General features: G+C 41.4%; 2 protein-coding genes across 4 annotated transcripts; one reads left to right on the plus strand and one right to left on the minus strand.

Moving 5' to 3' along the window:
• Window positions 1-595: 595 nt before the first annotated feature.
• Window positions 596-27487, minus strand: LOC133998896 (dedicator of cytokinesis protein 7-like). Of its 3 annotated transcripts, XM_062437922.1 has the most exons (50): window positions 27335-27487; window positions 25095-25182; window positions 23802-23980; window positions 23516-23584; window positions 23240-23366; window positions 22552-22764; window positions 21848-21933; window positions 21669-21735; window positions 21242-21391; window positions 20939-21019; window positions 20547-20703; window positions 20237-20367; window positions 19663-19756; window positions 19379-19541; window positions 16176-16293; window positions 14845-14915; window positions 14594-14732; window positions 14376-14477; window positions 14186-14272; window positions 13510-13741; window positions 12918-13082; window positions 12614-12786; window positions 11755-11856; window positions 11289-11375; window positions 10738-10833; window positions 10422-10562; window positions 10157-10270; window positions 9884-10054; window positions 9511-9650; window positions 9168-9337; window positions 8877-9028; window positions 8380-8562; window positions 7946-8072; window positions 7763-7847; window positions 7508-7604; window positions 7245-7379; window positions 6460-6612; window positions 6148-6306; window positions 5947-6047; window positions 5656-5848; window positions 5329-5472; window positions 5069-5200; window positions 4954-4968; window positions 4265-4390; window positions 4089-4178; window positions 3764-4000; window positions 3512-3655; window positions 3246-3352; window positions 2978-3151; window positions 596-1948 (listed from the first exon to the last, which is right to left on the minus strand). In XM_062437922.1, the coding sequence occupies exons 1-50, from the start codon at window positions 27382-27384 to the stop codon at window positions 1906-1908; spliced, it is 6360 nt and encodes a 2119-aa protein (XP_062293906.1). In that variant the 5' UTR covers window positions 27385-27487; the 3' UTR covers window positions 596-1905. The 3 variants fall into 3 exon arrangements, with proteins under 3 accessions (XP_062293906.1, XP_062293905.1, XP_062293904.1); XM_062437921.1 differs by lacking the exon at window positions 11755-11856; XM_062437920.1 differs by lacking the exon at window positions 11289-11375.
• On the plus strand, window positions 17152-19065 carry angptl8 (angiopoietin like 8). The gene is made up of 4 exons (XM_062439554.1): window positions 17152-17668; window positions 18199-18348; window positions 18555-18665; window positions 18757-19065. The coding sequence occupies exons 1-4, from the start codon at window positions 17363-17365 to the stop codon at window positions 18769-18771; spliced, it is 582 nt and encodes a 193-aa protein (XP_062295538.1). The 5' UTR covers window positions 17152-17362; the 3' UTR covers window positions 18772-19065.
• Window positions 27488-27860: the final 373 nt, after the last annotated feature.

The raw sequence follows: 27860 nt of genomic DNA on the forward strand, positions 1-27860 counted from the left end.
ATAATAATAATAATAATAAACATTACAATTTCAATAGGGCTTTCGCCAGGCGACTTGCAGTCGCCGCTCGGGCCCTAATAATAATAATAATAAACATTACAATTTCAATAGGGCTTTCGCCAGGCGACTTGCAGTCGCCGCTCGGGCCCTAATAAACATTACAATTTCAATAGGGCTTTCGCCAGGCGACTTGCAGTCGCCGCTCGGGCCCTAATAATAAACATTACAATTTCAATAGGGCTTTCGCCAGGCGACTTGCAGTCGCCGCTCGGGCCCTAATTATAATGCAGATAAATATCAACCAAATTTAAGTCCTTTATGTAGCATTACTGTGGTCTAACATGAGACAGCACCATAAACAGTCACAAAATTAAATAAAGCTACCTTTATATACAGTGTAAAACTAACTGTATAGTCATTATTGAAGAGTACAGACAAATCTCCTTTTACAGATTTTCAAGTAACTGTTACAAAAAAACAGTGTAAATAATGTATTACTGTGACTGAAATGAGCATTTGGTCAACTCAAGGTTTTACAGTGTCTGTTCTTTGGCTCTGTAGCCTCACAAATAAAAGCTGACCAGAAGTGTAGGAAGAGAAATTTAATAGAAGGCAGTAAAAAAAGGACAGTGTAAATAAATAAAAAAATCTTTATCTATGGTAAAAAAAAAAAAAAAAATGTTTTCCAGCCTCATAAAATAACAAAAGCACAGATATTTTAGTCGCTACAGTGTTAATGTGCTGCAGTTTGTTTACAATAGTGCAATATAATAGATACAGTAGTTGGAAATGGCTACATAGACTATAAACTGTCCACAGCTAGGGTGGTACACACATATACAAGATATTTGGAGTGCTTTTTGACAGCAGTTCAAATAGAGTCATCACACAGGCTGTTATCAGACTGTGTTGCAGGGTGATAGTAAATGTCACAGTTTCAACATATTTGTGTGGGTGAAGGAGATGGCCAGGCCGCAGGCAGTGCTTCTGTGATAAACATCTGACGTGACTGCAGTACATTAGAAGAGAATTTCACAGTTTCAAAAACACATTTAAACATCCTACCCGGCCTTTTAGCCCACCCACTAATAATGCTTTCGGTCCCAGCTGGACTCAAGACTGGGACCTGAGGTCTGAGCTTGGACAGAATGATCCCCACCTTCCTTCTACGATGAATTCCTATAATGAGAGATGGGCAGATAAATGTGACAACTTGAGGAAGAAGGAATGTTAGTTATTTGGCCTGCTGATAACAAAAGAAAACTCCCTTGGAATATTTAATAAGCATGCCTGGCGCTGGTTACCACCAGGCATAGTTTAGAAAAAAAGTCTTAAATTGAATAAGGCCACGAAACAAGATTAACAACCTGCAGCCTTTTCAAAAAGCAAACACTAAGGAAGCAAAAGAAAAACAGAAAACATTTGAGAATGAATCCTGATAGGTTTGGATACAAAATGAGTTTGGCAGCTCTAGCCCTGTAGATTTACTTTGGGTTGTCAGTGATGAGACTACTTTTGAAAGCTCAGTATTACATGCTGACAAGTCAGAGCTTTACTTCAAATGATGGTGTTTACAGTGCAGATAACCTTCCAGTATAAACAGCTGAGGTTTTTGTCCTATAGAGGTGTGAGAGTGGTGGCGACGGAGAGCAGGGGGGCCGGTTCAGTAAAGGAAAGAGGTGACAAGTGTGTGGTGGAAGTGGTGGGGGGGGATTATGGCATGACAGGGTGGCAGGCGGGGGGTTGGGTAGGTGGTGGGTGGGTAAAATAACGAGCTAAAGGAGGGAGAGGACAGTGCGTGTGTGCTTGTGACAGTTGCAGCAGAAGGGGGGGAGGGGAGAACAAACGGGATGGCTAATTTCTTCAGCTTGTTCTTCTTCTGTGTTTTTTATCCCGTTTTCTGCTTCAGCAGTCGACTCTGCGGAGACTGGACCTACTGTAGGAGTTCCTGCGAAGGAAAGAAGGAGACCATAAAGAATGTTTTACTTCACTTTATTTTATGAAATATGTATCCTAATATCTGCATAACCATTTGGAGAATAGTGAATGTAGTTTTGAGTTATGTGAAATGTGGATGATTTGTTTAACATCTAACATTTATTTTAGGAATACATTTTGACCCAGGTAGAAAAGGAGTCACTGTGAAAACTGTAAAGTGTGTCTTTTTGTGGTGTGCAACTAAAAGCTGGTATGACTTTGAATGTGTATCTGCTTTCAAAAAGTAAAATAATCGTTCTTAATCATCTTATCCTGTGTTGATAATCAGCAGTTTACAGAGCAGAGATTTTTTCTATATAGTGTATTATATTATAACATATATTTTATTTTTTTAGTAACTCTGGAAGAGCCATCTACATTTAAAAATAAAATTTGGCATCAGTATCATAGCATTAAAGACCAATTCATATATCGGTCAGCCAATATTTTTTTGCCTTTTAAAGTTGTATAGGTAGTATTTTGTGTATATTTGACCCTTTTTCTGAATTCAAGTTTAATGTATACATGTGAGGTTTACTGTGTTATTTTATAAACTAAAGTTTACTGTTAAACTGTAAAACATAATGCTTCTATTACATATCTTGTGTTTGATAACCATATGTGAGCAAAATTCAAGTATTGGTCAGGCTCTACACAGTATCACTGACAGGTGCTGTTGACTGCAGCTCTGTTTTTGATTAGAAACCGGCAGTCCACAGACTCTCACATACAAAAACAGAGCTGATGCCAAAAGCAGATGAAAATTAAAAAAACATGTGGTGATACTTTCCATCTTCAAACAGGAACTGCACCGACTTCCTTTTGTTAATTAATGTTGGATTGCTGTAACGTGACAGGATGAAATAGTACCTACAATATGATACAATTTGGTATTATGTTGCTCTTCTACTTGAGTGAAGGTTTGATGGAGTTAGAGAAGCAGCATGAGCTTATTTAGCGTGTCTGTGCGTAGGCGCATGTGTTTTATGTCTCAAGTTACCGTTGTGTTTGCGTAGTCTGAGCTGGCAGTGTTCTGTATAGCTGTGGGATTTTGCGGTTGATGAGAGGACCCAGAGCTTCTTTGAGTTTATTGTAGTTCCTCTCCAGCTCTCTGTGGTACTCCTTCTGATCTGGCCCAATCAGAGCTTTATTCTTCCTCAGGGCATCCTCACACCTGTGCGGAAAGAGCAGAGTAGACACAGGGAGTCAGCATTTGTTTTTATTAGTTACACAGCTGTCTGCATGTGGGACATGGAGTGTGTCATCACCTCTTAGTGAAGTCTTTAAAGCAGAGGCGCAGTTTGTTGTGATGGCGAAACAGCTTTGGGTCATCAGGAATGTCGGAGAGAAAGACCTGCGCCACCTCAAGGGGGCCCTGTGAGGGAGAGGAAGTGTTACATATCTGCTAAAGAATGTCTGTCACTACTTAAAGCAATGACCTAGACTTTACATCTTATTCAGATAGGGTTTATATTCCCGGATGATATGGGTTAAACTCCCTTAGCATTATCAGTTGTATGTATCTAAGAAGCACCTGGTTGACAGTGGTGCCCACACAGCCCTGCAGCACCATCTGCAGCATCTTAGCGTCTGCAGGGTCTTGGGTTGTGGCGAAGGCGAGCTCCTGCGTCTTCTTCTGCATGTCCTCAATGGCCACCTCCATGGGGACAAGAATGATCTGAAGAACCAAAAAACAACAGTATGAGTTCACATTGTTTCTTCTTTTTTTCCCCATTCATACGCCGGTATAGCCACTGACCAGAATCCCTTCTGGGCAGATACCCACCTCCTCCTTGTGGATAACATTGATGCGTGTCTTGATGTAAGGGAAGGCGTGAGATGTTGTCAGGATGGATTTGCGTTTGTACTGCTCGTGCAGGTCACCGTGGGCACGGCCATCCAGAGTGAAAGGAGTACAGTACATGAATGTGCGCAGGTTGTAGTTCTTGTCAAAGTAGGTGATTCTTTCCTTTAGCTCGTATGTGTCGAAGAAAGGCTCAACGTAGGTGATCTGGAGGTAGGCCTGAAACAAACACACTTCAGTTATACCCTTGACAAAGTCTGCAGTGTTTTTTTAATTAGTCACATGTACTATAAACATATCTTGTTACCTTGTTGGGATCCATTTTGTTTTTATCCACTGGGTTGGAGTCCTTGATAATTTCTACCACATCATCCCCAAACCTCTCTGAGTAAAACTCCTGCGAACAAAGACATCATCTTTAGAAGCTTGTTTCTCATAAATCACCAGTGACATATGTGTTAGTAACATCAGTAGTTAACATGCCTCGAGTCTGTGGGAGATCTCAGCTAATTTGGTGATTGATGGCTCCTTGTAAACAAACTCTTGTTCATCCAGGTCTCCGAACCGACAGCCGTAGAAACCCACCCGGAAGTAGGTCCCAAACATTCTCTAAACACTGAAGGGGTGTTAAAAACATCAGACAATTAAAAAGTATACTGGTTAAATACATTACATTTACAATTTAGTTTTGATCTAATGAAGCTACAAGTATCAATTTACTCTATTAAAAACTACATTCATGGAGTTTGTGGACACATTATGTGACTGTTTTGAGATTTTACACCCAGTCACTTATTTTTCCAAACGTTGCTACTCTGCCCCATTTCATTTTCAAGCATCAGCATAGATGTAAAGTCTGAAATGACTGTTCTCCTGTTACTGAATAATGATGACAGAAAAACATCTGAGTGGCACACAGGGAAAAGCTATATTTAGGCTGACAAGTAATTGCACCACAGTAGCAAGGCGGCAAATAGGAATAAAAACTCTTTTGTAACAGTGGCTCGACTCAACTGTGTCAAATGGTGAAAGCAACTTGTGTGTCACTCACCAGTCATTCACACAGCAGGGAAGAAGAGATCAAGCAACGGAGAAGAGAGAAAACATTGTCAATACAAAATACAATTAATCGATGACTGAAATATACTGAATATGACAAAATAAGTTCTTACCTCCCATCCTGAACTCTGAAGAAGAAGAGAAAAAAAAGCACATGAGAAGGAATCCAGGATAAAGTTTATTTTCTCTTCAAGACAAAGAATTGCTGGTGATTTTAGGTCAACTTACTTGGTTGTAGACTTTGTTGAAGGCTTCCTGCAGCTTCCCATGGACGGTAGCCAGCTTTTTGAAGTCTCTGTTGGCTTCGTGGATGGGCAGGAGAATCTTGTACACTTCATTTATGGCCTCGTACATGGCAGCCTGGAGTTACAGCGCAATGGAAAGCCAGTTCAATTCACTTCATACTCTTGCAGACATATTAATGATGTAACCTTGTGCTGTGTTAACATGCAGTCTGTCACTGTGTGGTCGGAGAATGTGAGTCGTACCATGTTAAAAGAGGCAGCTGCTTGCTCCAGGAGGCCCACTAGGCCAGACTCGCTGAAGTACTTCCCAGCACAAATGCCTTCCTCCTCTGGAGACAGGACGTCATCGGATACTGCTGACTCCTCTAACACGTTGGATGAAATATTCTGCGGGGAAAACGGAGAAGTAAAAAAACAAACAACACAAAAAAATATTAATTTCAATGTTTCATTAATAGTGGGCCTAAATCTTTATGCTCCAGTTTTTGGGACAACCTCCTATACATGTGTCATCCTGCCTACTTGTGTTGTTTATAAGAAGAATGAGTCATTTAAACAGTATTCACTGACCTGGAATGTGACGCAACCAATTGGGAGGTAGCGGCAATCCTCCAGCATGTTGAGGTATTCTGCCACCAGTGCGGCGCTGTGGACCAGACAGTGGGCAGCTTCAGCATGGTTCCCTCGCTCTGAGTGTTTCCCTGCCATGTTTTGAAGCCACGTCAGACGTAGATCCGGGGAGTTCTGGTAGCCTTTTGCAATCCTTGAAAGCGAGAGTAAGTAATGTTAATGTGGATATCAGTGGTTTTTAAATGTGAAGTTATTTTTATATGCCAGCCTTAATGATGTGCACCACAGTACCTGTACATTAGGTCAATGAGCATTTCTGGATCCTGCTGATGCTCTTTCATTTTCACAGTGTCAGTAAGAATCATGTGCAGGTTGAACACCAGATCCTGGACCTGCAATTTTAAAGATACAACGCAGCCCATCAGTTTACGTTTTAATTGCAGCAGCTACAGAACTGGACGCTGAACAGAAAGTGTGATGGTTGTTACATACCTGCTCTGGGAAGGGTGTGTCACGCAGCTCCAGATCTTCTTCAGCATACGTCAGGATTGTCTTGAGTGACCGACGAAGATGATCCTCATTGAAGTTCTGTGACGTTCCCACCAGTGAGGACAGCGACATGGTGACCTGCATCTTGACTCGTGCAAAGTTCTGGTCCGAGTGCAGAAATAAGACATTGTGACTCACAACATTATGATAGCATCTATTCCACAAAAGTCTTGTACATGTTAATATATTTCTGTTTTCACGATATGTCTCTAATAAGATCTCAAAACTCATCTTACAAACAGTGTTTCAACTTACATTTCCAATCTCAAAGTTTTGCCTCATGAGCAGATAAAGAGAGGCGGAGGCGTGACTTCTGACAGAGCCAACGCTACTGCTGCAGTGACGCAGGAGACGCAGGCACAAGTCGGCACAAAGCTCTGTATCCTCTTCAAACAGCATCTCTGGGAACTTCACACAAAACCACATTCTTTCACTTTTTATACAAGACGTTGGGTATGATTTATTTTGTGTTTCTTTAATATTCAAGTGTTTTTTTTGGCACAATGATAAAAAGAAAGATAAATAGTCAAGAATTAAATTATTTTGTTCGTGCTTGTGCTTGTTTCATTGTTTATTCTGGTTTTCCCTAATAAGTGCAAAAAAGAGCTGGAGGATCAAAGTAGTGGGTGGGGGGTGGGGTTCTTGGGACAATATTTCAAGTTACATTAAAATTAGATTGTAGCAAAAGAGCCCAGAAGCTGACAACTTTTAACTTCAATAAACAATGAGAAATATCCTCCCTTCATCCCACACTGACATAAAAGTGCATCCTTGTTTTATTAATGAAGCTGCTAAGTCTGTTTTTGACCAATCAGCGAGGGCCATCCCTGCAAACCCTGCCCCCAAAAGTTCCTCTAATTTTGGCAAGTTAAATCCCCCCCAGCAGGGATTTTTTGGAGGGTAAAACAATCGTCCTGGAACTTCATTTAGACCTCGCTCTCTCCAGTATTAATGCAGGTAGAGGAAATTAGTTCCTCAAAAAGTTCTTAGTCCCTGTGGAAAGTTCTTGCAGTGGAAATGTGGCCATATACTATATGTACCTTGAAGACTAAAGCCCTCTGTGTAGTGAAGCAGTGCTGCAGGAAGAGGGCGCTCTGGTTGCCTGCCATGCTGTGGAGAAGCACTCTCAGCACCCCGCCTAACACACTTTCCTTCAGCTCTGATGCCACCACAGTCTGAAAGAGAACAGAGGCGCAACAAATTACACAGAGGAAATTCTACATAAAACAGAAAGTGCTACTGTATGTGTATTGTATGCAAAAGGTGTAGCATTTAGCATGGTGATATTATTCCATCATTTTACCTTGACTACAATCTCCAGTGTGTCCAGTACTATCAGAGAGGCCTCTGTAGCTAAGTTTCCATCCACCACAGACTCCTGCTCCATCTCAGCCTTAGTCCTGGTTAGAGGTGTTATTTAACAATAATAAATACCATGTACAGTATTATTATATACCAAAGCATGTTTACATTTAAATTTCAATCCAGAAACCTATTACTTATTTTCTTTTATTACATGCAAAAATCAGGTAAGATTTATATCTAAGCATATACATACTTATCCACTCTGTCTGTATTTTGCCTCCAGTGAGAGACGTTTTTTCTCCACCTAACGTTCTCCTGGCTGCCATAGGGACTCCTTTCTGGAAGTGTAAACAAAGTACAATTTCCATAAACACGGATATATTAACACCTTAGAGACATGCACACGCACACACTACCGTGCTCTCGTGTTTCTCACCTCTGCAGCGACGGACCATCTCCTGACGCGCTCCAATGGTGCCCAATATGGCCTCCTCTAGACGAGCTTTCATGTCCTGAGACTTTTTAAAGGTCAGGCTGTTGATTCTCTCCAGAGTCTTCTTCCCCTACAATGACCACCAACCATCACATGGCAGAGTCAAATAAAACAAGAAGTCAAGTCAATAAAAACACACAGTAAACACTGCAATAAAGAGGAAACTCAAAAAAATAAACAAACTGATTGGTAGTATTTCCTTTGGAAGCAAAACAAAACACTGAGCTGCTCTACCGAGAATCAAGACAGTAAACTTTCTTGAAACAACTACTGGAATATCTGTAATAATGTACTGTAGCTTGTGCAATTTAAGTACCTAAAAATTGGATTGGACTGGATATTTCAGTAATGACAGTGTCAGCGTCTAGTTATTGTACCTTGTATTCAAAGCAGGAGACACAGAGATGCAGCAGATCCAGCAGGCGGTTGATTTGCAGTATAGACAAATCAGACACCCAGCGCTCCAGGAGAGCTGCATCTGCATTCTTCAGCACCCACAGGAAACACACCAGCAGAGTCCTGCTGCACTCAGCAGACAGAGAGCTGGATTGGCGCCCAGCCTGGTAAGGACAAACATATAAACTCAGTGCCTGTATTTTAAACCTGCTTCAGAATAGCGCAAAATGGCTGTTTACAGTGAGTTATAAAGAAAATGGAGAGAGCCACCTACAGGCTAAGATGAGGAGTTGTACTTCAAAAAAGAACATAAGAAAAAATGTAAATGCTTTTCAACAAGTGTTTGTGTGCAGTCAGAGAAAGGCCAGAGTGACCGTCTGTCAAACAGAGGCAGCAGCCTCCCACACATGGGCCAATCTGTGACCTGTCTGTCTGTAGGGCACGGGGGAACGGTCTGACCCCTGCCGCTATCACTCACCACTGTGGGCAGAGCAAATGGGTTGGCTTTGGCATGCGGCAAAGGGGAGCCAGCGATCGCCATGGCAACAGACTGACTGATAGTGCTGCTGCCGTCTGGGTCAGCATCGTCAGCGTGGGCTGAGGCATGGCGGACCCGAGCAGGCGAGGAGTCTGCAACGAAATAAGAAAAGCAGGTGCTTTAGTACCTGGTCTCAGGTGCAATAGTACTGAAAATGAAACTCGAGAATCTGGAGGAGGCGGATAGCTGTAACAGTATTAGTGGGTAGCGTGTACTGTATGTTCCTCTGACCTGAGAAGTCGTGGAGCTGATGCAAGGTCTCCATGACGATGGAGACGAGGGGCAGGTAGAGCTGAGCGATGTGGGCTCTGACCTGAGGGTCACTGTAGCGAGGGTCTGCATCATGGCTGCATAGCAGGGAGTGAACAGAACTAATGGCCTTTTTATGAAGGAAGAAAACCCTGTGGATAAAAAAAACAACATAAAACTATATTAGTGCTTTGGGTAGTGTGAACATGTACAGTACTTAATGCTATATTATACGTTCATTTTCAGAATTAAATCTCTGATCATCCCTATAGGAGAACTGAATGCAACTAAATGACTCTCGTATAGACAGCTAATAATAGCCTACCCTTCTCCTTCAGGATCAAGGATCAGAGAGAGTTCTGTAAGCAGCAGGCCAGATAGGAAGTGCTGCTGTCGAAAAGGGACGGAGAGCTCAAACATGGTGGCCACACCCTGGTCTTGGACCATACTGGAAAATGCTGAACTCTACGGATACAACAACAAATACAAGAGTAAGGGTGAGCAGTAGGAAAGCAGAATAGGAGGGTGGTAACACATTGAACCAAATTACATTTTAGGTGTTTATCTGATGATCTTTTCCAGAATGGCTAAAAAATACAGCAAAACAAATCCAACCTAATCATGAAATAACACAGCAGTACACTGACTGAACACAGCAATATACTTGTTGAAATGCATTTTCCAGCCCGCTCCAGTACCTGTGAGGTGGTTGAGGAGGTGGAGGGGGAAGGGGAAGCTGGAGGGCTGAGAGTTGAGCAGGGTAGGTTGAGGATGACGTAGTGCTCGTGGCTGCAGACAATACGGGTGAAGTCCATCCTCAGGGCATTCAGAGAGCTGGGATTCTGTGCTGTGTGGAGCTTGTTGGAAATCTGTTTAACACATAAGTTTGTTGTTAGAGACAGTCAAAGAGGTATGACAATATGTGTGGGTGCAATGGGATTAAAGGAGAATGGGGAGGGGGCAATAGGCACCTGTTTGTAGTAGGAGCGGATGAGGTTGAACACAAAGCCCCGGTCCATGAGGGACAGCAGGTCATTTAGGAAGAAGGCGAGACTGCTATTTAACCTCTCCACAAGCTCCACATCCTGAGAGAGATCCATTCATTAAGAGAGAGAGAAAGAGAGGGAGAGATGGATATGACTAGATAAAAGGAATGTGTGATATCAAAAGGAAAGCAAAGTATAGCTTAGCTGCCTTTCATCAGTTTAGTTCTTGTGCCATAGTTCTGTGGGCTACCTTGTGATATCGGCTGGCAACGTCTGCACTGATGGCACACACAAGTGCAGCGATGTCATCCACAAAGCGGTCTGGGTAACGCTGGCGCCTGGGAATGTCCAATTTCGAGGTCAGGAACAAGTGATGGGCCATGCTCTTTGTCTAGAGGAGAGGGAAAATAGTCACTTTGTGAAAATATTACCTTTCCTGCTATAATTACAAATGCCATTCTGTGTGTTTTGTGGCTTGATTTTGCAGTACTCTCCTTATACTCTTCAGATTTAGACCATTCAGAATGTGGTTTAAAAGTAATATCAATTTAGAAATGTATACTGACCATAAGCTGGAAGAAAAACCAAGCCTGCTGCAGGGCTGCTTCTCTCACTGTGCTGGTGCTGACTACCCACTGTAACGCCAGCTCCTCGTGGAGCAGCTAGACACGAACCAACACAGAACAAGCTTTAGCTCACATGAGAAAACAATCTCAGTAAAGTGGTTGATTTGTTAAAGAGCAAGACGTGAACTGTGGTTTGTACTGATACATACTTATTCAGGCAGGTTAAACAAATTGAAATAAAATCAGCTTCATTCAAATAAATTACCATAAGCTAACGACTGAAAATAAAAACAAATTTAGCACATTTAATCATTACCTTTTCCACCGATTTAATCAGGAAATCTTCAGACAAACCCAGCAATTAACTCTTATAATGTTAGTATATCAAGACACAAATTTTCACAATAACTTCCAGACGGACACAATTGTTAAAATGATGATAATGATGATGAATGGCACTAAACTTTGATGAATGTTAGGACATCAAAATATATTATTTTGTTAAAATGGAAGAGAGTTCTACAGTTTGCTATAGTAGATGCCAGTTTTACCTTCTTGGCAATCTGCCTTGTGGGAACTGAAAACAAGGCCACGCTGTCCAGAAAGGCAGACATGCGATTGCAGCTGCGGTCGTTTGCCTGACACGGAGTGATGGTGAGGTGAACACACAGAGATGAGGACAAAGTGATGTGAGAATGGCTGAATGGAAGTGGATGGGTGACCACAGAACCCTCTATGAACTCTGATGAGTGCAACGGTGGTGAGGAGCCCCAGGCAGAGATTATGTCACTCAAACACAACAGATATGCTCTGTTAAGCAGCAGTAAGAGGATGAATTGTGAGAATTTAAAAAGTTGTAGTTGTTAGTGGTGTATGATAGGTAGGACTCGGCTAGCAGAATGAGATGCAGAAAGGACACGGATGCAACCCCTGAGAAATGACGTGGGGAATGACCAATAGGAGGTGATGGAGGTGGAGGTAGTGAGGAGGTGAAGGTAAGGAGGAGGGATTTGGCACCTGCTTGAGCTCACAGCTGGAGTTGGGGTTCCGGCGTAGCACAGATCTGGAGCCCCCAGGGGCATAAGCAGAATTTACCCAGGAGTGGGAACGGTCAATGCCCTGCCACAAGCCACCGCAAACACACACAAACACACACACGCACACACAGTGTAGCAAGAGGCAAAGGTACAGTGAGTAGAGGAAGGGTAATTACCATAAGGGAGACAACTGGGGGGAAAAGGGCATGTAGAGTATTGAAAACTGAAACTGGAACCAGGAAAGAAAGCAGGAGAGGGGAAACCAAAGGAAAGGCTGGAGGTACTGTATGAAACACAAGAGACAGGCACAAAGCGTAACTGCATCATTGACATAAGAGGCATCATTAACTATTGGCACATAGTTCTCAGTCAACTCAGATTATTGAATCTGCTGAGAAAAGATCGGTAAAGCAGGGTGACATTATCATTTTAAAAAAATAACATGGGATTATGGCACCAGTGGAAGCATGAAATACATCAAAAGACAGACTTAATCATTTTTCACTGCTGTTTCTTTTCATGAGTAGGGAAGCGAATAACTTATGACAACATGGTGATTCATTATTTAACATTACCCTTTTCATGGCAGACAAAATAAAATAGAAGACATTTTGCAAATAAAATAAATGCGCAAATCCAATCATTTATGCATATGATCTGGAGCCAGTAATCTGGTGCAGATCTCACATAAAACTGCATAATTTCAAGAACTCTAAAAACTAAATTTATATTTAATCGCTTTCAAAACCTTCACAAGAATTTAAAAGCCTTTCCAGAAGTTGCACACACACTAACTACACCTCTGACAAATAACATTTAGAAAGACAGGTACAACTCACTTTGCTCCCTATAATCCTTTGCACCTCTTCATCAGGAGAAACTGGTGTGCTGGCTAGGTCGGGGTTCGAGTTGCTGATGCTCTTGGAGCGAGACAGGTGCAGGCTGCTTGGACGGGCTGTTGCTCTCGATAAGGTGGCGTATTGCATCGGCATCTCATAGGACTGAGTGCCTGCTACTCATGGAGATGAAGGGAACAGTCATGTTATTTGGGTGATATTCGAAAAATCAACAGCCATGTGTCCAATAACAGGCTCTCTTTCTGCTTCTCAGATGTTAGCTGTACAGTTCAGCCTGGTATCTCACCTGCTGGGGGCATCGCTGGTTCGGCAGTGGGCAGGCGGAAGCAGTAATGGATGTAGGATGCCAGCAAGTTGTTCCGACCGTGCTGGTCCTGGTTCCCCTCCAGGTTCTTGTGAACCTGGTTTACCAATAAAGCCATAGCTTCAAAGGCAGCCCGGCCTAGGTTCACTGTAGATAAATTAAGAATAAGAGAGACATGAGGCAGAACTTGAAACTACGTCTATAGAATAAATGATACAGGATTGTGGACAGAATTTTTTAAGTGAGATTATTTATGCTTCAGAAATGAATTGTAATGCTTGGCCATATCAAAACATTAAGTTTGACGTATTTAATGAAAGGTACTATATACTGGTGCTTCGAATGTCTGATGTTCTGCCTTGAGAGTTAATGTAGCTGAAAATAATAAAATATTTTGATGTAAGATGCACAAAGTACATTAAACCAGTTTTGTTGGTCAATAATTATTATGTTATGAGTAATCATCATCAAATTATCTAATTAAATGAGTATTTTAGCCTTGTTCCCAGAAGTGCTCTTTAAATCTATAGCACTAAAACTGATGTAAGACAGCTGTCCTACAGAGCGTGCTCACCAATTTGACCCGCGATCACCGGTGGGTAGACGATGAGCTGAATAAGTTTGTTGAGCAGCTGATGCAGAAACCTGACACAGGTATCCAGCAGAGCCCCTCTCAGTGCAGCCATGCTAGCCTTCAGCTCTCCCTCCATGTTTGCCTCAGTAATGATGACATCTTTCAGGCGGAAGGGGAAGGAGTACTCCTCCAGAACATAGACTAAAGTGAAGAACTTATCCAGGTGGGGATCCTAGAAGTACAACCACAATAAATATTATATATACCACTTGAACTGGATGAATTTTCATTTTGCAGCAATCCTGCAATGAGAGTTTTTAATACGTTTGAAATTCCAGAGACTTTTACCACAGAATCTGGCGTTTCTGTGATTTTCCAAATGTTACGTGTTGTTAAATTACATGCGCATACTTCTCACATGATATGTACTGCAGAGACATAGAAATGTTATAAATTAGTACATAGTGATGGTGTATGTACAAATAGCTCTTGGTTGTCTGTATCTAATTGTTGGAAACATACATTTAAGTTCACATAGATGAAATCTATGTAGTACTTGTCCTTGATCTCCAGACCCCCTGCAGTATCACTAACTAAATTTTAATAGGGCTTTTACAGATAGGGAGAAAAAACAAGAAAAAGCAGAAACTTTGGTATGAAAAGAATATTTGTGTACCTGTGTGTGAACTGAAGAGGCCGCTGTCACCTCGACATTGAAAACTCCTTTGTGATTATCCACCCACTTCATGCCTGGAAGCTGAACCTGCCACAGTGACATTCAACTCATTTAACATTCAGTCACTTCACAAAGAAGTGGGTGATGGCAGGCAAACTGATATTCAAACATTCTCTTTAAACACACTCACGTCAGGGGTGAGTACAGAGTAGCTGGGTGGAGGCTTTTCCACAGACACAGGCAAACTGAAGGGGCCAGTGCGTAGTCGGCCGTGCTGCATCAGAGGGATCCACTGCAAGTAGAGACACATGATTTCTTTCCCATGGCAAGACAACAGAAGGAGCTCTCAAACAAGTCAGCGTGTGGGTGGAAGTATTAAATCTGGGCCAGCTGAAGGAGTTTACTCACTGTGTAGCCCACAGGGGTCTCCAGAGGAGTGTTCTGTTTGGGCTGGCAGCTGATGTGGTAAAAGGTAAACAGCAGATGGTGGTTGTCTGTCAGATTGGCAGGAATCTTCATCTTCATCTCCTCGTAAAACTCAGGGGACCTAAAGGGCGAGAGTTAAACGCAATGCTGAAGGAAGACGCTCTGAAGGAACACAAGTTGGATGGACTTTAGTGGAGGGTCAACAGTGAGGGGTGCAGAGGATTGAGTCTTACTTGTTATGGTAGATGACAGGTGTCACTGCCTCCTTCATGAACTCTGAACAACTAGACTTCCCAAAGATGACCTGGTCAAAATGACAGAGTATAAACAGTTTTCCATGAACAACAGAGGGCAATGTTTTCACAGAATCATCATCACTGCAGTGTTGTCAATCATTGAAAGAATTTCCCCGTCAGTATGTTTTCAGCTCTATACACACAACTTCATTGTGTGTTGATGACTTTTGAACCATGCTATTAAATATCTGATTTTAGACTTTTTGGGAAGACAACAATCAACATCAACCCACAAAAACTGCAATCACTGATCTTCTCATCAAATCAAAATGTTCTGGGAATCAAAGTAGGAAATATATATGATTGGTAATATTCAGGTAGATTAAATGGATTTATGTATAGCATTACTCCATCAAACACTGGCTACCTCTAGGCTTAAAGCCCCTGTAAAGGCAAATCCATGCTTGGCTCTTAATTATGTAATTTGGGATCTGACGTGCATATAGTAAACACCTAAAGAGTATGAGAGCGTAGCCTCACATCACATTGCTATGTAATTATTTAGAAAGTCTCTCTCCTTTCTCTTGTTACTGGGTTGCAGTTAGACGTGGCTAAGCAAGGATATTAATTATGTAATAAATGTCTGCCCAATCATATTTAGGAGAAAGATAACTGATGTGACTCTCGCCAAACTGACTCCACAACACTTCCAATCGTGTCCTCAATGGGAAAATTGATAAAAAGATTGAGAATTCAAATTAGCCTGACATTGTTTGCAAGTTGCTGTGTTAAGCTAACTAGCAAACTGGGGTACGCCATCCAAATGTGTATTAATTACAAAGATGATAAGTAGCTCAAAAGTGTAGCATAGGAAAGCTAATGCTAACCATTTCATGTAAGTGACTGCAATAAGACCACAATACCCAAGCTGTGCATTTAGCTGTATTTGTGAGATATTCTGTCTGAGTATGTGGTTGACAAATGAGATGTGGATTATGTTTTAGGTTTGAGACTTTCTTTGGACGTTCTAACATTTTTTTACTGCACTGATTTATCGCCATGGAGCAAACTACTTATTTTACCAGCAACCTTCAAAGTCTACAGCGGCTGAGTGTTTGATACTTAAATAAGATTTTGGGTGGAACATAATTTCAAGCAAGTAGACAGTAAACAAAACTTAAGTTATAAAACAAAAACTGTGCTGCCTTGAAGAAGTCCACTTTTGCACGAAGACGTATTGTATTTCACTGCCTCAAGCTGTTCTTTGTGACTGGAATTACATTTTCCTGAGAACATCAGTCACTTGATTATGGTTAGCTGTGACTCACCGGCAAAGCTTGACTGGGGTCCTCTCCGGCCATGAACTGAACCTTCACAGCAATGTTTCTCACAGACCCCTGACGGCTGCTGAAGTTCAGGCTTTGCGGGTAAATATAGAGCAAGTTCCTAGGAGGCAAAATGATACAGAGAGTAGAGTGAGAAACAGGGGAAGATGACAAGGACAGAATAAAAAAAACAGCAATTAAGACATTAAGGACTTAAGGGGTCTTAAGTCTTCTTACGAGGTTTGTTTAGTCCATAGACCACAGCAACAAGTGGATTGCCTATTTTGGGATTCATTTCACATAACAGAGAGGAGCTTTCAAACCTTATTTGGTTGTAAATTGCACTTAAATGACCAATCATAACATTATATAATAGTAGCAGGGAGGCCATTTGGCACCATTTTCATTTAGGTTGTTAACATTTCTCAGCAATATCACACATCATTTTGAATGGAGACAAATTCATTTTTGACAACAAATAAAACCATAACATATACAAATACTCAAAAAAAAAAAAAAAAAAAAAAAAAAGAGTTTTGTGTGTTCATGTGGGAAGAGTGTGACCCAGCAGTGGAATTTGCATGGTGAAAGTCACCTTAACTCCGTGCCAAGCCAAACATTGGAGGTTACTTGTGTGCATATTTTGAAACAGCTGATTTTTTTATCTGCTTGCCAAAAGGCAACGACTCGGCACATGACCACTTACATGTTTGAAACAATAAGCAACATTTATTACTCACCTTCACACACTGCTCATTGAAAACCATACATTTTTTTCATCAAACACGAGAGTGCTCCATAGATTGTTATGTATTTCACATGTGTTTGTTACCTACATGACAAAATGGGTCCCTCAGGGGTTAAATTTCAAGGCGAGGTCAGTGAGACCAAGGCCACCAGCAACACCTGAGCTAATGTTTTACCACGTACACGTCCAATATAAGGCGCACCAACCACCCTCCACATTCATCATCCTGTGTGCTTTACTGGGATGCAAACATCTGCAGCGCAGTGACAGACAAGTACACATTTTACAGCAATCCTTTTAAAGTTGTGAGAAAAGAAAGCTTTGATTTTACACTGGACAGTCGTTCTGTCCTGACTAGACTGAATTACTGGAGAAGAAATCACAGGCTTTTGATCTATTCAGTCAAACAGAAGACTAGACAACAGCGACCAGTATTATCACAATGATCTGGTGCTTAATCCTCCTTTGTGTGGCTGGGGCGTTCAGAGCAGTCCATGCAGTCCCACTCAGGAAGACCAGTAAGATGGAAGTCAAGGCTGCACCAAATGAAGAAGTGAACGTGCTCATGTTTGGTGTCATTCAGTTCAGCGAGTCTCTGAACTACGCTTTTGAAAACACTGAGGCAAAGATAGATAAACTTAGCAAGACTGTGACGAGCCGTGAGGGTGCTCTGCAGCAGCTGGAGAAGCAGACTGAGGAGGCTGCTGAGGTGGAGAAGCAGATGAAGGAAGTGATACAGTTGCTACAGGTAAGAAGATACAAAAAATATGTAAACAACGGATTTCATGCGTGCCGTTGAATGGTTGTGTTATTACAAGAGAGATAACAATAGAAAATTCAGACTGCAGGTTGAAAGGCACAACATGCTGGAACAGAAAAAGTATGTAGAGTATATAAAATCCTCATCAGACTGAGCTTCTTTGTTTACCTGCTATAAGGGGAAAAAAGAGCTGAACAGACATAACAAAGCAGCTCTTTGCTGATTTACAAAAATGTAAAACAACACAATCATTCTATACTATGTCTGCATAAACTCTTATTCAACTATTCTGTGCTTGGGCGCCTCATTTTTCTTCCTCTGAAATATCCACAATCCTCACATGATTCTTCAATTGATTTTGCTGATGTATATGGATAAATCTAACTCTTTTATCCAAGATAAAAGAGCGAGAGTGCCATTAGAAAGCTGCATGTCACACTGTGGGGCAGGCAGCTGCCAGCTGCACTGTGAACGTTGGTGGGGGAAGACGATAATATGGACAGATGCTCTTTTGACAGGCCCAGATGGTCAACCAACAGGCTCAGACGATGATGACTAAAGACTGGCTAGCCCGCATAGAGCAGGAAGAGACGGAGCTGAAGACAAAAGTGAAGAGGATGGAAACATATTTAAACAACGCGCTCCCCAGCAGCATCAAAGAGCTGCAGGTAACACAAAGCCCAAATCCGATTGATAGATACAGATACAGATAGAACAACTTTTACTTCAAAGTCTATCACTTAATTCACTGTCACGCAAGCCAGCTAGCATTTTCGTTTGATTGATGCAAAGGCAGCTTCACAAATACACACACTGGGCCATTATATAACAACAAGAATTAAAAAGGTTCTCTTGTACTTTTTAATGTTTTTAGGAGAGAGCAGAGGAGCACTCCAGCATTCTGAAACTTTTACAGCATTTCACAGAATTCCAAAAACAGAATATTGAGACAAATGATGAACAGCTCTCCGCACTGCAGAAGATGGTAAGTCACTTGTTCAAAACATGTGGGTGGACTATTTTTTGTTGTTGTTGTTTTTGTTCAGTAGATTTACCATATTATTTCTGTCTTCCAGAGTGACATGTCATAGCTGTTAAATTTCACCACTGAGGTCTCCTGGTCTACACCCCCTCTGAATGAAGTCCATCTACATCTCAGCACTGTACCTTCTCTGCACTCCCCTCCAAATCGGCTTTATATGCTATATATCTGCAGTATGCCTATAACAGAAACTATGTTTGCTAGTTCACTTATGATTATGTTGCAGTTCTCATTTATTCCTCATGCAAAATGTTTTATGTATCATTTGTTTGTGTTGACTGATGTACTTTGTAAACATTATTTTAACAAGAACCATTTAAATTAAAGTTTTTTAATAATCAAATATCCTATTTTATCATCGTACTGCACACCAGTGAGTATCTCGTGTTACTTGTGAATACATGTACAGAAAAAACTCAACTTAAAATTCTGTTTTTGTATTTTACATATTTTACAAGACATGGATACCAATAAAAATGGGTTTATATTTGAAATAGAGAACCTGTTGTCCTCTTTGCTTGAAACTACTGACTGTGTGACAATAAAGACAGAAAAAAAGAACCAAGCAAATACAGTGAAACATAGATGCAATAAAGGAATAAGTGTACATTTGTTGTATAGGTCAACTTACAGTGTGTACATATATATACCCTCACCTGTAAGTGGTGTGCGGTGTGTATACGTAGCGAGCAGGGAACTCCAGCACGTCTTTGGTGGGGCGAACACGCAGGTCAGGGTACGGCTTCACATGAAGCAGCTCCGGTGACAGACAGTAATGCGGTGAGTCCGGGGCTGGAGAGATGTCAATCTTTAACTGGGCTGAGGGACAAAATACATTACGGAAGAAAGAATAAAATTGTGGATCACAAAACACCCATAAACACATGAATTCAAACAATATCACATAAAGATATTGACTTTGTGAGCGTATGAAGCTCACCTGTGACAGGTCTCAGTCTGCGGAGAACAGAGGACGGTCTGCGCATATCAGCCAGAAACTTGTAGAGATCCTCATCACTCAGTCTGTCCCCCTCCTTCATGACACAAACAGGAAAGCACAGTTTGTAAGGGGGCTACAAAAATGTCATTTCAGAATAAGGTTACTACTGTCACAACTGAACTACACACAGTAATCACAGTACACACAGCATAATGTCTTGTGCACATTTATTTTTGGGAAAACTGCGTATTTTATCACTCAGATCAACTACAAAATATATTTGACTGCACAATCACGGGTTTTGCTGGGGAAAAAAACTACAACGGAACATATATTCCCTGAATTTCTATAATTTACTTTTATCTTTATGGTAAATGGCTTGCTGGTGACCGATTCTGTGTGTTATTATATTATATTATCATTAAATTATTTGCTGCCAGTTGGTGTCTAATCGGCTTCACCGGTGAAATTATGAGTAATTTGGCCATTTTACATCACACATCATGGAAAGGATAACTGCAACAACATTAACTACAATATGATTCATAAGCAATACCCTGAGTAAGTGTCTGACCTGTTTGAAGAAGTTGGTGACCGTCAACGTTGCCGGACGGAAAGTGGCAAAGTTGCACATATCATCCCCAACACTCATTCGCTCAAACCCCTTTTTCTTCCTCTCATTCCAGGTTCCATGGCCTTTTCGCTCTGGCAGAGTATAAGCATATATTGATAAGAGAGGTATGTGCATGTGTGTGTTGTATGTGATATTATGCATGTTATGTACTGTATGTAATGTTTTGTCACTGTTAATAATTGAATTCTCTGTGTACATGCATGTGTGACAGTGTAGGAAAAAATGAGGACATGGGTAGAGTCAGCAGTACCAGAGTCAGAATCAGGATCTGACCGATCGAGTCCTCCCACACTGCTGACTATGTTGAGAAGGTGAATGGCCGTCCAGGCAAAAGGCATGCGGTAATGGCCAAGACGACTGCACGACTGCTCTGCCTGCATGCGCAGTTTCTCCAGCTTCTCCTTGTGCTGCAGCGGGACAAGAGTGGACAATATATGATACAAGAAATTAAAAGATACAGAAAGGCTTATAGTATCTGCAGGTGCCAACAGAGTGGACATGCCAAAAATGATAGCAAGCATTGCAGCCATCCAGACAGAATTGAGTAATTCCTGTGACTAGACAGTAAAAGTGTCCCACGTGCATACTGGCTGCTGGCCATGAGCATTGCAACAGCTTAACACACATTTCTGGCTCCATTACCTTAGAAGAATCGGATTCTTTCATGACCATGTAGGGTTCACAGCATTCTCCAATGTCCCCTTGTTGAAGGACTTTCTCAAGCTGGAAGAGGGACACACCGTTGTTAACACATTAAGGCACTATGTCAATCACATTTAATGTTTGAATTTCATTTTCAGAGTGTATGTAGACTAGTAATAGAGTGCAAATGTAATTTTAAGTACATCATAACATGCTGAATAAAAGGGAAAATGAGCTTCTGTATGAGCAAATAAGAAATCTTAGACTCTCAACATTAGGTCAGATTGTTTTGATTCTCAGTACCTTAATGACCAAGAAGATATCGGCAGAGGGGTATGTGATGGAGAAAATGGCAGACCGGGCCAGCGTGGAAATGGCTATGTGAGGAGTGTGGGGTTTGAGCAGCCCTTTCATCTGATCCGAGTTCAGGTCAAAGTAGAAATTCTCAGATATCTGTTGGAGACAAGATCGTGATAAGCAGGAAACAGTGAAGGGAGGGGAAGGAAAGATGATAATGGAAATGCACGTCAAAGGATTTTAATTCAGTTTTGACTCAATGATCTAAACCGCAAGATCACTTAGACCATTTTGAGACAGTGGAAATTCAATTAGTCAAGCGTGAGCTCAGCATTACGTAAGTCGTTTAACAGAATGAAAGTCACTGAAGTAATGTAATTGTACCAAATAAAAAATGATCTACTTTAATCTGTTTTTTTTTTTTTTTTTTTACCTTTTTCTTTTCTTTGACATCATACAGGGCAAGTGTTCCAAATATTGGTTCAATTTCTATTTCAAACCTGGAAAAACATACAAAATAAAGTTTAAAAATGAGCTGAGAGTTTTGTGGGTTTTTCTAATAATAGTAGTAGAGATACAAATGTCAGCTGTTATACTCCAAATGTTGCTCACTTCAGAGACAAACATTTCACCATGATCCTCTGGCCACAGTGTTCCTTAGGTTCTTCAGGGGCAGAGCATCTCTCTACCGCTTCATCCTGCCACAAAGAAAACAAAGTCATGTACAAAACACACACACACCCGCACAACATTTACACAGATGTCATGGCAACGTAGCAGCACACAGAGCGATGATGTGTACACAGATATAAAGAAGGATGGAGTGAGAAGGGGCGAACATAGAGGAAAGAAAGCAAACAGTTTCTTGGAAGTGGCTGAGTCTCCAGAAATAATGGACATTACTTCATGGGAACATTCAATAATGTTTCTCTGAGCTGAACAAATGGCAACTACATGTACTATTATTTCCGCCAGAGTGTTCTGCTGGTGGCGGTTTTAAGCGGTGATCTCTGAGGTCACGTTGCAATCAGTCTCCTTTTCTTTTGACTTTCTGTTGATGACATTTGGGTTTCTGAAATGTGCTTCTTTGCTTTTTCAGCCAGACTGGTTATTACTGCAAATGCTAACCACTAAGTTGTTCTTTAACTTGTTCCAAACAAACCACTGTTTCTTCTAAATGCATCACCGCCTGTGTGATTTCCCCAACAGATGCACAGGGTGTGTATTGTTCAAATCAAAAACCATGTATTATCTGAGAAAGTCACAGGTTATTTACATTTATATAACCAGAAACAGGCAGGGCTCCTGATACAAACCTCATCGGGGGGAGGGTAGAGGCCCAGCAGGTCACTGTGGCGGCCCTGCAGGCGTGCCTCAGTATTGCGGCGGTCCATGTCCTCTGCAGCTGTGCGTTCCAGCACAGACGGCAGGAGAACATCTGGGGAGGAGTTCTTCAGGTCAAAGATACTGGAGGCCCAGCTACCCCGCGGGGTCTCATCAATGGAGACTGACCGCCGCTTTGCGTCATCCTGAACCACACAACAGTGAGACACAGAAGTGAGATCATGTGTTTTTTTTTTTCTTCCAGGCAAGTATGTCACCTCTGAGTGCTCCCTGCAGATGTTTTTGAATTTAAGGAGAACAATACCCTGCAGATCCCATTACCTTATTACCATTACTCACTTGATATGATTCATATGGAGAATGAGTAATGGATAGTGAGAAGGTATGACCATTATCTATTACACATTCTCTATATGATCCACTCACTGAGCAGAATACAACAGCTGCAAGCAGAGTACTGCCTTCCCCTCATGTTGAGGAATATGCCTTGTTGGCTGGCTATTCTCTACAGTTCGATGTGCTGGTATTAAATAACCCCGACCTTTCTATTCTTGGCAACACTGCATGTACAGTAGATCAATAAAATGTGTTTAATTAACCTAAGATGACTGGATGGTCACTCAGTGTTTAAGATAACGATCCCTTTACGCCAGGAGTTACCTGATCATCCTGGCGCTCAGCAGCAGCAGCCTCATCCAGTTCAAAGGTCTGTTTGACCAGCCCTCGCTGCCTCTCCCTCTGACTCTCAGAGTTCTGAGGGGTGTACGTGGTGCTGTAGCGCTGATACCTACAAGGGAAAAAAAGAATAAGTTATCCCAGTAATAATGTAATTGTCAATCACATGAACACTGAACAGGGAAAAGAGCTGCACATTATTAGAAAATAGATGAAACACTGTAGGTTAATTCAACTGGTGCCACAACTGACATCACTTACTTTCTTTGAATGACAAGCCAGTCATCTGTGTAGACTGCCAAGGCATCTCTCACTCTGGGATCCAGTGCTCTACATAAGAAAACACATTAATAATTGAGCAAAGCGTGCCTTTAATATTTATGTTCATTCAGTGTCACAGAAAGAGAGGCTTTGTTCTTGTCTCTAGTGAAGTTTGTCCTCCAATACAGTAATATTAATCCTCTCTGTGTGCGGTACTGTAAAGACCACAGTAAGATGTGTGTTTTACAGTATGATGGTTGTGTTGGCCATTAGCAGCTGGACTTACTCCTCCTCCTCAGGCAGTGGGGGCTCCAGTGTAGTACACTCTTTGTCCAGCTGGAGGAGCTCCAGGTCATCCTGGGGAAACTCTGTGAGCTGTCTGAGGGGGCCAGGCTCCACCCCAGGAGCATGACTGCTCACATACTCCTCGAAGTCCACTGGCTCAACTACCTCCGTCAGCGGCAACTGTCAATCAACATTAGACTATCATGTAGCAATAACTTACACATTGACATAATAACAGATCTTAATCTGATCAGTAGGATCAGCAGGACTCACAAGGTGCAGAAGAGAGAGTTGACAGGAAGCCTATAGGATAGACCACTATGGGACTTCTGATATTAATACAGTGATCAAAAATACAGAATGTGGATGTAAATAAAACAGAAGTATTTATGTCAACACTACTTCTACTTATTTTACAACCTTGTGAATTTACATACGCATCAAATTGGTTCTGTTAAGTTAAAAATTGAGACAATTATACTAAACTCATAGTGCCACAAAATGTAATCACTTAACAGCACTGTCATATATATTTGTTTACAAGATGCAAAAGAATAGGATTAATGTTGTCCTTCACTGGTGTGTTCAGCAATAGATTTCATTTTCAGTTCTCAGTTTTTGAAGACTTGTTTACTTTCTTTTCATTGTGTTACAGCCAAAAACAAAAATTGGGAGAGCTGCACACTGTAGATGCATTTGTGTCAACATTTCAGCAAACCGCTTTTTTGAGCATGAATACAGCCACACCAGCATCTACTACAACTCAAACATTAATATAAAATATGTTTTTTCAGATTATCTCATCAATATTAACATAAAACCCATTTCAGTTCATCTCCTTTGCCCTTATGGAGCACATCTAGACAATGAATAAATCATCTCTACTCCACAAACTATGTCTGGTTTCTTGAGGTTTCTGGATCACAGCTCATAGAATATTTTTATATTTCTGCTTGATTCATTAAAAACGTTGCCGTTGTCCTTGTACCGTGAAAAAAGATGCTTTCCAAAACACAGCATATTACATAACTACCCTTTTTCTGTTTTGGGTGAGCGTCCATGCAGAAACTTTGCCTTGCTGTCAAACAACACAGGAGAATAAGAGAAGGTACAGTATATCATGTTTCAAAACCACCTCGTTTCACACTTACTGTCTGCGCTAAATAAAGCTACAGTTATCCTCATTCTTTGCATCTAAACTTAACTTACAAGTTACACCCAGCTACTCTCGCTAACTCTCAGCCTCAAATCTCCTCACTTAAATCTGCAGCTAGTTAAACACAGGGTGACTCACAGGGTGGTGCAATCCTCCTCTTTTCTTGGACAGCTGAGGAGAGCCATAGTCTCTAGACACTTGTTTTCTGACCTCTGCAGCAACAGTCCTGAGTAAGAGAAAAATACAAAATGGAGTCAGACATGGGAAAAGAGAACAATTGCTGAATTAATCCAAGACAAGACAATTATATGAGAAGTAATTATAAAAATGATGTTAATGGAGAAGATGTGTGATGTTCATGATAGAGAAAATATAACGTAGGTTTCTTTGATTTGTGTTGATGTACCAAACTACAATTGTGTTTGAAGTATAAAGTATTAGTTTTTAGTTTTTGTTCTGGGAAAGTATAGATCCCAGACCTAAAACCCCTGCAAAAGAGACTAAGCCTAATAGCTTTATCAGCATACAAGACAACCCTTTTCATTTAATTTCTCATTGCCCATTAAAATGTTCCAGATTCTGCATCTAAAACAGTGCTACCATCAGCCTTCGCATGCGTCAACCTCACAGTTTCAGAGACATGTCCTACATGATCTGAAAGCCTTCTTCCTATCAGAGTTTTCAGCTACTGATGCTAGTAGCAATTCTGAAGGCCAACAGCTGTTCTGAAAAGGGACTCAAGCAGATCTCACAAAGAGGTGGTGAGCGGGCTCAAGGGAGCAGGCACCGAGCCAGAGCTCTGTCCCTGGCCTTTATGGACTAACGGCAAATGTGGGGCTTAAAGAGAGACAAAGCCGGGAAAAAACAATCCTGTGACAGAGACATCAAGCAGCTGCTACTCAACAACCACAAAATGTCTGTTTCTTTCATATACACAGCTGCAAAGGCTTCAACGTTTCCCAATCTGTGGGCCTCATGATTACATAGCAATGGTTCAGACGGTCATTCCATCAATACAAAAGGCAGAGAACAAGATCTAAGACCTCTACTCGCATCTCCGAGATGTAGCTAAGGTGTTTTACCTTCCTGATGATGACATGACCTTCTTGGAAATCAGCCTTTTTTGCATGTTTAACTTTTATGAGCCAGCACTATATCCTCAAAAGACGTGGAAACAGTTCCTGCAGTTCTGTACACCTCCATTTAAAACAGGAAAAAGGAAAGCTATCGACTGCAAGAGCAATGGCCAGAACACCCCTTCCCACCCTTTCCTGCATCCGGCACTAAACAATGGTCTGGGTTCCCACTAAGGAGAGGACAGACGGGACTTGGGGAATGCAGTAGCAGAAAGTTCAATGAAGCTAATACTTCTTTTGGTTATGTTATTGATTATTAGCAGGCATATTAACAAAGTAAACCCTTTTAAAAGTCAACCATGTTATGATTTCAGCAAGGTTTTTTTTTAATGAAGTGGCACAAAATCCACATGTAGGTCATTGATAAGAAACTGTCATCCTGTTTGTTTTCTCACAGGCTCCTGGAGGAGTGATCTGGAGTTGCAAGGCTAAGCTGTGTTATGACACACACACACACACACACACACACACACACACACAATTTAATTAAGCATGAAGATAAGGTGATTTACTGCAGTGTACAGCAACAGGTAAAGCCCTAAATCAAAAGCCAGATATGCTCCCTCTTTTTTTTGTTAGGAGTTATATTGCAGAAACAGCTTCATAGTAAATACTCTCACAGAAACACACACCACACCAGTGTTGTCAAAGCATGTTATGCCATGAGCCAAATGACAGATAGTGACATGCAGTAATAATATCACCTGGACCAGTGTTTACTCAGCATAACGAGAACTACCTGATTTCTAGCTCATACGAGCACTTAATATAGGGAAGGAGAACCAGTTCATAACATGTGGAAACAGGTAAGTTAATAATGGTGCTAGGCGTTCACAAGACAAACAGAACAAAACATCTTAATATCACCATTTTTGATTTTGGTTTTGAAGCATTTTGTTCGGTATCAGCTTAATACATTTTTAGCATAATGACATATCACAGCAATGGATTAACTAGCTTGACACTAAAGTAGCCCAATCATTGTTGACTATGCCCTTTCGAGGATTACAAATACATTAAAAAACACAGGCTACTAAACTCTGCAAAGTGTCAGATACCGTCAATGAGAGCGCAAACTGCTTTGATGTGTCTTTATTTTACTCCAACACGGAACAGTCGTGATTATATCGGGTAATAATAAGCGAAACCTTGCAAAGAAACCTAGCATACAAGCTATATGTGGCGGCTGTCCAGCAGGTCACTCTCACGCACTCCTGTCGCTGTTAAACAATAACTTCTCACCGGTTGATTTTATGAGCAAACGCCCTCCTTTCGCTCGCTGTAGATGTCATTATTCGTCCCCATGTACCAAAAAAAGAAACTCCTCGAAGTCAAAAAGGTTGTAATAACTACTCCCTCCCTCCCTCCTTCCTCTTGTGTGTGTGAGCTTTTGGTTCTCTGTCCCGTCTTGCTGTGTTGAGATGAGGATCTTCCTCCTCCACGCTGGGACCCGGCGGGTTAGGATCCCTACCCCTCCCCTCCGGTGTTCCTCCTCCTGGCGGCCGGGAGCTGAACTGCGGCTGTGGAGCGTCAAGTTACCCGCGCTAGACGCTCCACATCCGGGAAAACTTCAACAATAAAACCCGCGTTTTTTTCCTCACGTCTTATTTTTAAGCAAACTCAAGTGGCTCGACTTTAGTTTTGTCGTCCAAAGCGTCTTTTTTTTTTTTTTTTTTTAAAGAGAGGCAGGCATTTCCATTAAGGATACTGACGTGTTTCAATTTCACATCATCATGGAAACCATATTTTCTCCTACTTCCGGTTTTGT

The sequence above is a fragment of the Scomber scombrus genome, chromosome 18 (genome assembly GCF_963691925.1).
Source record: "Scomber scombrus chromosome 18, fScoSco1.1, whole genome shotgun sequence".
Classification (NCBI taxonomy): Eukaryota; Metazoa; Chordata; class Actinopteri; order Scombriformes; family Scombridae; genus Scomber; species Scomber scombrus.